A 10,225-nucleotide genomic window follows, 5' to 3' on the forward strand; every position below is an offset into this window, starting at 1 on the left:
GTTCACTAAGGCGAAAAATAGTATGGTTCGCTAATCAAATGAACCTTTTTCCTTGAAGTGGTACACGAAAAGCAGAGGTAGTTTGGCCTTCCCAATAAGCCTCTCTCGTGTAAGTTCACCAAGGGGAAGAATAGTATGGTTTGCTAATCAAATGAACCTCTTTCCTTGAAGTGATACACGGAAAGCAGAGGTAGTTAGACCTTCCCAATAAGCCCCTCTCGTGTAAGTTCACCAAGGCAAAAAGAAGCATGGTTCAAATGTCAAAGACTCGCTCCTTGATTTTTATAGCAAGGTCGAGATCAGCTATTCAAATCTGTCCCTTGACTTTATACAGCAAGGATGAGGTCACAAAAGAGCGGTTCACTCGGGTTAGAAACACCAAAGGGAGTCATACGCTCCCTCTTGCGTATTAACTCCAAGATCGAATAGCATAGCTCACTGGTTAAATCCACCCTAACCTTCGTAATACGGGATCAAGATTGGGAAGATACACTTCAGCCAAAGTCAAGAGCGATATGGCTCACCATTGTTGACCAGCAACATGGTCCTCCCATCGATCCAAGGAAGGAAAGGACGAAGATAGAACTGCCCTACTTCGTAAGAGGAAGATCAAGAACAGCAAGGGGAGTGTACCCTTGATCAAAGGTCATTCTCGTAGCACGAGTTGCCCGTCAACAACACACTTGGACTCACCAAAAGGGGTAAGATCCACCTCAGGATGCACATAGGCAAACTGAGCGATGGCATCTTGAAACCCCTCACCATAAGCGTCAGCGACATCGTTTGTGAGCTCCTTCTCTGTCTTTTTGAAGGACTCAATCGTCTCAGCCAACGACGCAGTCTTCTCAGCCAACCCGCCCTCAACCTGCCCTAGAAGAACCTCGCGCTGGGTGGCCCTCTCCTCTAGCTTAGCCATTTTGCCCTTCAGTTCCGTCACCAACTCTTCGAGCTCGACCGCACGGGTGCGAAGAGGCAAGATTTTCGCTTCTAGTTCAACCGCCTCTTGACCCTTGTCATGAAGGGCCTTCTTGGCGTTCTTCTCAGATTGGCGAAGGCTTGCCAGCTCCAAGTACAGGACGGTCTCGCGATTGGTGAAGATCTTGGTCCTGATGGACAGTTCCTCCTCGAGCTTTGCCACCCTAACCTTGAGGTCTTCGGCCTCTTGGGCCCTGCTAAGTGCAAGATTGGAGGCGAGTTAGAGGTCCCCAAGGCCATCGGCCACACGATTCTGAAGGAGATTTCCGTTTAAGCCCTCCATCATCTCCTTGTCTTGGAAGCGACTGAATATACGTTGGAGTAGCAGGGGAAGTGGTGAGGTGGAGGGCATCTCTTGGCCCACCGGGGCACTCTCTCCTCCACCCTCCTGGACAACAAGGGGGAGTGGAGATGAGGCACTTGAAGGATGGTCCATAAAGGTCGGGGTCCTACCCGATGCAGAAGTTGAGGGTGTCACGGCCTCACCTACTCTTGACCTTTTATAGACAAGGCCGGTGCATGTGTCCTCGTCGTCAGTTTGGACGGCCACTACCCCTTCTGGCCTATCAACAGCAGGGCCTGGTTCAGTTGGATGAGGGGCAGGAGCGACTGAGGTCGAGGGGGCAATGGGCGTTGATGTGCCCTCCCCGACAACGATCGCCTTTCGTTTGGCCAGCAGGTTAGCTAACTTCTTTTTCTTATCTTATTAAGGCCCATATTTGCATGCAAGACAACAAGTTAAGGTAGGAAACAGTAAACGAGGCAAGTATGCAAACAAGAATGAAGTGAAAAACGAAGCATGGAACAAAGAAGTACCAATATATGCCTTAAGGTTCTTTGGGCTAAACTCACTCTTGAGTAGCTCCAAAGTGCTAAAAGCAGAGAATCCGGAGAGGAGCTTGCATACCCCACGCTCTTGAGGGGCAAGGTCCTCAAGACTTTGGGGCTTCTGAAGGATGGGTTTCTTTGTCCAGTACAAGGGAAACCCATCAAGAAGGGCGGGGTCCCTCCGATTGCTCCTGATTTTGAAGAAGTTCTTCTTGAACCCCTTATATGATTGTTGGAAGAGCGTTAAGAGTACCCTACCAGCCACCCCGTTGAAACTAACCCACAATTTCTTCCCAGGGTCCTTCACTTCAAAGCAGAAGAGGAAGGTGTCTACAGATGGCGTAAGGACAAGGTTGTAGTAGAGAATGACAAAGGCCCTTACAAATGCCCAACTGTTGGGATGTAGTTGGGCGGGAGCTACGTTCACCTCCGCCAGAAGAGTGCGTTTGAATGGGGTAAGAGGTAACCGTAGCCCCAGCCTTCAGAAAATGGTAGAATAGATGAAGTAGAAGGAGCCCTTCGGATCAGAAGCTTCATCCAAGCATACCAGTTCGCCCTCAAGACAAGCCACTACCTGCACGAACTTATCATGGTCCTTACCGAAGACGCGCGAAGGATGGCAGGTTTGTTTCTTTCTATAAGTCGTTATGGTCTCGAGGGTCGTAAAAATGGATGTTTCTTCTAGAAGGTCCACCGGTGTCTAGCAATATAGGGACTTATAGAATGAGGCAGGAGGAGGAGGGACCGGCGAAGAAGATGGAACGGGGGATGAAGTTGAAGTGGAATTGGATTCTGAAGGAGAAGTTGGTTCGGGAGCTCGTTTAGTCATCTTGGATAAGAAAGCTAAAAAGAAGAAGAAAAGGAGAAACTTTAGAGGTGGAAGGTGGCGCAACTCGACAGAACCAGAAGAAACTCAGAAAACAGAGACTCAAAGCATGAATAGTAGAAATGAACGCACAGAGAAATGCAGAAATCATAAACAGACCCAGGCAGTTATAATAATGTTACCAATAACAAAATCATAAAGGGTAAAGCAATCGGGAGGTAAAAATCATACCTTTTGAATATTGAGATTTGAGGGTTTGAGTTTGGGAGGAAAGAGAAGATAGCGTTTTTAGTTTTTCGCAGAACGCTAAGGGAAGGTTCGTGTGAGTGAAAGTAATGAAACAATGATGGGAGCGTAAGGGTTAAAGTGTTTTGAACAGTGCGCGAAGAAGATCGAGTGCCAACAAGTCCCTGCCATCGATCGTAACACGTGTACGTTGATTAGCGAAGAATGATGAGACGTCGCTTCGATCTACTGTTCATGCCCGTTACCCAGAGCCACGTAGGTCGCGCGGTGCGATCACCTAGTCTCTTCGCTGGAGCTAACTACAGCTTGAGACTGGGGGGGCTTGTGTCCCGACCAGACATCGCACACCAATGCTTGGTAATGGAAGGGGGGCCACATGAGGTGGGCCCCAGACGCTCCTACCAAGGGATTGGTTAGTCTGTGAGATTGCTATCCTAAGATCGATGTTGGAGATCGATATCGGACCTTGCCGATAGAGGGAGAAGATCGGACATCGGTCATCCAGACGTAGTAGGGGGCCACGTAAGGTGGACCCAAGAGTCTTGTTAAGATAACAGTTAAAGACAAGAGATATCTGGGAAGTCTAAGTCACGAGGGATCCATGCACGTGGTGTGTATGACGCATGAAGGCGCAACACGTGTGGATAATCCTAGGAGGCGTTAAGGCCCATTAGGGTTAGGATTTCCAGGGAAAGCTGCATGCATGGCACGTGAATACTTAGGGCACCCATGAAGCAGATGGCGCTAGAGATTAGGTGCACAAGTTGGTACCTAAGCGGCCACTTTGTCATTCATTGCACTCCAATTAAGGGAAGTTCATGCGCCAGATACGCTAAGATTCTATGAATAGCAGCGCAAGGACATTCTCCAAGGAACCCTAGTCAAGGGTAACAACGTAAAGGTAAATCCTAGTTTCAACCTGTATAAAGGGTGCCAAAACGCTAGTAAGGTACGTAGTTTCTAAGACTGAAGCTAAAATACACACTTGGTGTTTCTTTGCCCTAATACTGACTTGAGCGTCGGAGTGCAAATGGCCGTTAGGGTGCCCCTTTGTCTTTGCAGGTGAGAGGTTTCTTGATCAAGAAGGCACGATTCTCAGGCAAGATCGAAGGGTCAAAGCAGCTGTTGGAGTCAACCGGCGAGGTAATTCAACTGGCAGGAACACTTTTAATTTGAAATATTACTCAAACATGACACTTATCAGTCAAATGTCTCTAACTTGAAGATTTTGAATACTCAAACAAGAAATGAAGATGAAGACGTTGTAGTTTGAGGAGGACTCAAAGTTAAGGGAAAACAAGTTTTGAGATTATATAAGAGGAATAAAACCTTTGTAGTTTAAGAGCACTCAAAAATTTAACTGTGTTTTTTAGATTTAGGAGAAGAATTCACGTAATAAGTATGAGTATATGAAGTAATTGTCATCTTATTTAAACAAGTGTATGCATCACAAATTTAAACAGGTGTTCAAATATTTCAAACCATAACTTAGCAAATTTTTCATGAGACTTTACTTACATGTTTAAAGTTATCATTAAACTCTAAACGTTTGAAACTCATATTGATCGTTTATATTCTAATAAGATTTTGGAGTTTCTACCAGACAATCAACCTATATCGTCTAATGCATATATATTGAACATAATAATTTAATATACTTTGAAAAATATATTATTTTAATTTTCATATAGATATCAAATAATTTTAAATTAATAATGAACAGCATAATATTTGTTAAAAGTTACAAATTTTGTAATTTAAAAGTTTTTTATATACAAAAGTTTATTATATTAATTTAAAATTATTTAATGTCATACTTATATATATATATATATATATTAAAATATCTTAAAATGTTGAAATATTTATATCTTTAGGGTTTAAGGTTTAAACCCTAAATACAAACAAAGACATACTCGAACTATTTTTCTTAAAATCTATAACAATACATAAGAGTATTCTCTTTTTTTTACACTATTTTATTTATTAAAATATAATAAATTTTACAGTTATTTATTTGAAACTGAAAATTTTAATTTAAAAATATTTAGAAATTTTTAATTTAAAAATATTTAGAAATTTTTAATTTAAAAATATTTAGAAAATTTTGAATTTGAAAATAAAAATGAATTTCTTACAATTTTATCCTTTAAATAACTACTTTTAAAAAAAAAATCAAATGATAATCACTTACACAATAAAAAATATTTCATACTATAAAAAAAAACTATTTATTTTTATAATTACTTTTAAAAAAATATTTTTATAATTTAATAATATATTTTTATTTCAATAGTTATTATAATAATAGTAATTTTTTTCAAAAGAAAAAAAAATGTACAGTATTTAAATTATATGTTTTAATAAAAATTATTTATTTATTTAATAAAATAAATAATTTAATAATTTATTTTTATTTCAAGATAACTAAATAAATTCTCTTTTTAAAAATAAAAATTACATGTAAATAACAATAATAATATACCCTTTAATATATATAATTTATTTTAAATATATATATATAGATATATATATATATATATATATATTCAATTTTTGTTATATTTTAATAATTAAAGTAATTAACAAAAAAAAATGTTATAAATTGTAGTAGTGTTTTCGTTTTTAATATATGTGAATAAAAATATATAATAAAATTTATAATAACATTTTGTAATTTTATGTTATATATTAATTCAATAAAATTATAATTTTTAAAAATTTATAATGTAATATTCACAACAAAGAGAAAATATGAACACACATACGAATAACTTTTGTTTTATTAAATTTACACAAATAGTTACATACTCAAACTAATTTTCTTAAAAATGTTATTAACGGTAATAAATTATTTTTAAAAAATTGAAATCTAAGTTATAATTAAAAATATTTAAAATGATATTTTGAAAGATATAAAAAATTAACTTAAACAGCTTAGTTTAACTGTTTTTGAATGTGTTCTCGCCGGTTGACTTGCTCGTCTGTTGATTTTGGTGACAAACTCTAATTTTCAAGTAAGGGCTTACTAAAAATCAAGAAGTATTCAGTTTCAGTCTCAAAAACAACTACCTTTACCAAGGGACTCAATCTCCTTTTATAGTTTATCTCTGGTAACAGTTTTCTCTCATGAGAATCTAATTTCAACTGAAAAAATACTCAACATGAAAGCATTCTATTTATGGACGCCTTCTCTCAAGGTGTTATAACATAAAGAAATTTTATCTCTAAGAAGTGCATAAAATAATAACAGAACAACCAACTTATGTGTCAACATGAGGGGAATATTCTGTTTAAGTGGACACCCTACTCATGGTGCAATATTAGTCCAACAGCCGAACTGACTTGCCTGTGCCATGCATCGAGATTCTACCACCGAACACAATGTAAATTTCTGAGTTGAATTTAAAAGTGTATGAAACATTACAAGAAAATCATGAAATTGAAACTAATTTTAAAAACAGAGACTAAATAAATTAGTTTCTATTATTGTTAAATGGTTTTTAAATTGGTATTTAATTAGCAACCAAAGTTTTTGTTATCAAATTTATAAACTAAATAATTGGTAGTTAAAACTTTGGTAGCTAATTAGATATCAATCTAGAAACTATTTAACAATGATAGAAACTAATTTAGAAACCAAATTTTTTTTAGTTTCTAAAATAGTCTCTAATTAATTACTATTACAACTAATTATTTTGGTTTCTAAAAATTGGGTTCTATTTGATGATTTTTTTTTTTATTGAAACTATACCAAATGCATATTTGAGTATATTTTAATGGTTTTGGTATAATAAAATAAATATATTTGAAATGTAAGCAAAGAGGATATACTATATGCAGGTTAAAATTAAAGTAAAATAAAGATTGGAAATTAGTTTCTGATATTCACATTTCTTTGAACACGATTTTGAAATGTCAAATTAGAATGATTTTGATAAAATAATAGATTAAATTTTATTTTTTTTCCAAAATAGAATTTTTGAATTTTTTTTATTCCAACAATATACTGGACCAAATAATTTTTTAAATAGTACGATCTAATTCAGCAGTTCAAGAATTCGTTACGTGATTAAGTATAAGTTAGATGGAAAACTAGTCCAAATTTAGTTTAGAGAACAGAACTCTGACCTGATTTTTGTTTTTTTATTTATAAAAAATAATAAGATTTTAAAATTTTTAATTTAAAAATTTTATCTGAAAAAATTAATATTTTACAAAATAAGAATTTTGAATAAAATAGTAGAAAAATATATATTTTTAAGTATAAAACTTTAAAAAGGTAATTATAGTGAGTAATATTTTAGAAAAATAAATACATTAAAAAATAATAATTTATAAAACTAATTATATTAAAAATAATTATTTAGAAAATATTATAATTCAAAAAAAAGTATTTAGAAATATTATAATTTAAAAATAATATTTAAAAAGTAATTATTTTAAGAACTAATTAATTGGAAAATTAAAAATGCTAAAATTTAATTTGTTAGAAAATGAAATATTTAGAGGACTGATTATTTAGTTTTATATTGAATTAAAAAGTTAATATTGATAGATATTTATTTATAAATAAAATGCAGATTAAGTAAATTTAAACGAAAAATTATTAAAAAAATATTATAAATTAATTTCAATTTTTTTATTTATATAATTTTAAAATTTATTTTTAATTATACACATAATTATTAAATAATATGATAATAGCAATAGGGATAAAAAAAATAGGGAATAGTGTTCTTTATAAATTATATTTTTCTTTGAATAAAACATTTTCCACTATTTTCTTTTAAATTATTTCTTTCTCTTTTTTCTATGAAATTTTCCAAACCAAACTTACACAAAAAAATATTTCAAAATTTACAAATGTTAATTTTTGTAACAATTTTTCTTATTTACATAATTTTCTAAATAATTATTTCTTAAAATATATGTTTTTGTAAATAGTTATTTCTTTGAATAATTTCTTTTATAAATTATTATATTTTATATAATTATATTTCTAAATAAATATTTTTTAAATTTATTTTTCAAACCAATTGTGTTTTAAATTAATTATTTTTAAAAATCCAAAATTATAAATTCTCTTGATTTAAAAAAAAAAAAATCAAAACCTGATTCAAGATTCAGTTATTTAAAAATCAAATTCTAACTTGTCTTCTGGCGAAATTACACTCAATTACAGTTCAGAATAACTCTGAATTGCTATAATAAATTATATCATTTGAATAACTATTGGAATGTTATGGTATTGAGATAAAATAAAAGTTAAAGTGTGCTATTTTAGAAAGAAAAAAATTGTTAAAAACACAAGTAGAAAATGCATACCAAAAATATGTTTGAATTTCGAAGATAAAATATATATTTGAAATTGAGTTTTATATTGAGATTCAACTTGCTAAACCCTTGAACCCAATCAATTTCCATATAACCAGGTATTAAAAAGAAACTCTATAACTTTTTCTAAAGATGGAAGTGAATTTTTTTGGGGTGAGAGTTATTGAAAAGGAAAAAAGGGGCATATTTAAACAACTCTGGGTCTTACCCTATTCTTCCAGGAGTCAAGTGAGTAGAAAAGAAAAGAAACCTAAAATAGGTTCTACTAGTTAACCAAAAGGAGGTTATTATTGGATGTTATTTCTAGGTTAGTTGGATCTTTCATTTATATTTAACCTTTAAATCCACCAAATTAGCAAATAAATCAGAGTAGTGGTTCAGGTTTGTTTCACTTTTCTATCTTTTGTGGCGGCTCAGATTTCGCTTCAGGACTAACTCTTCCATAAACCAAACACTATCAATTTAAATATCCTCATCTTTCTTCTTCTTTACCAAAACCCCACTCTTTATTTCTTCCTGCTTTTGTAGTAAAAACATTTTTTCTTCACTCTCTTCAACTCACTTCCTTCTCTTCACTTTTTTTTTTTTTTTAACTTCTTTATGATTTTTCTGGTAGAACTATAGCTGAATATGGCTAGAAGGATTATGGGTTTCTCTCCTAATAGAGCCCAGGATCCACAGTACCCACCTATGGTTAGACAAAGCTCTTTATACAACCTCACCTTTGATGAGGTTGAGAGCCAGTTGGGAAACACAGAGAAGCCTATCCATGATATGTCCTTGGATGACTTTCACAAAAGTGTTATCTCAGCTGAAAGTGGACAACTTGTGCAAACTTCATCAAATCATCATTCATTTACTCTTGGGAACATGAGCAATGGTATGCATGACACCAAAAATGGCATCAGTGAGGGTTGGAGGGGAATTGTTGACCAAGAACATATGAACAGGTGTGTAGACACCCTCTTGAAACAACCTACTTTAGGGGAATCATCATCTTTAGAACATTTACTAGCTAATAATGTAGCTGATCAGAATGCTAACGTTCACACTACAACCCCGATGGTAATTGATCCGATACATCAACAGCATTGGTTGCAAATTCCTTCCATTAACACCCACCAATCTCCGCATGAGCCACAGATGATTGGAAATTCTCAAGATTTCAATGTTTCAAAGTCATTCTACGATAGCCAACTTAGTTATTCAGAAAATTCAGTGGGGGTTTCATTGTCTCCTTCCTATTCAGATTCTAAGAGTCCTCTTTTTGGGAAGAGAAAGCAGTCAAACGAGACGCTGGAAAAGGCTGTGGAAAGAAGACAGAAGAGGATGGCTAAGAACAGGGAATCTGCAGCAAGATCAAGGGCAAAGAAGCAGGTTAGTTCAATGTCTCATCATCAACTTTCATGATGCGGTGTGAGAAATTTATATCACTCTTGTTTGTTCTTTATCATGTTTCCTTCAAGGAACACATACATAGATTAGAGAACGAGAAGTGTCGCCTTCAGAAAGTGAATAGCTGGCTCAAACAGCTGAAGGTACATTCAGCAATCCATTTCCAACTGAAAATAGTTGTGCTTTGTATCTATGTGTTGTGCTAATTAATCTTTATTATGATTGTTTCTGCCTGACTGCATGTTTTTCTTTTGTAAGTGCACGACCTAACCCAACCATCTCTTGTGAGATGCAGAAGTATGATTCTTGTATGTGTAAGTGTTTGTTATGTACGATGAAAAGGACATTTTCTATTCCGTTTTTGTAGTCCAAAAGTTAGATGTACAAAAACGAGAAAAGATTTGTGTTGTGGGCTCTATTTTAGCAAAAGAGCATCTCTAATAAAAATAATCCAAGGTTCTAAAAAATATTTTATAAGCATTTCTAAGTATATAAATTGATTTTAATTTGTAAAGAAACCTATTTCACTTTTTTTTCTTTCTAAAAATGCTTACTGAAAAGCATATCTAAATATTCTTCCAGCAACAAAGAAAAAAAATCAGAATTATAATTAACTTC

The 10,225-nt window shown here is 33.7% G+C and overlaps 1 protein-coding gene across 1 annotated transcript; it reads left to right on the forward strand.

The window, feature by feature from the left end:
- Positions 1 to 8,842: 8,842 nt before the first annotated feature.
- LOC137825255 (ABSCISIC ACID-INSENSITIVE 5-like protein 2) lies at positions 8,843 to 10,000 on the forward strand. The gene has a single exon (XM_068630928.1). The coding sequence runs from the start codon at positions 8,843 to 8,845 to the stop codon at positions 9,620 to 9,622; it is 780 nt and encodes a 259-aa protein (XP_068487029.1). The 3' UTR covers positions 9,623 to 10,000.
- The last annotated feature ends 225 nt before the right edge of the window (positions 10,001 to 10,225 follow it).

The sequence above is a fragment of the Phaseolus vulgaris genome, chromosome 8, assembly GCF_000499845.2.
Source record: "Phaseolus vulgaris cultivar G19833 chromosome 8, P. vulgaris v2.0, whole genome shotgun sequence".
Taxonomy (NCBI): Eukaryota; Viridiplantae; Streptophyta; class Magnoliopsida; order Fabales; family Fabaceae; genus Phaseolus; species Phaseolus vulgaris.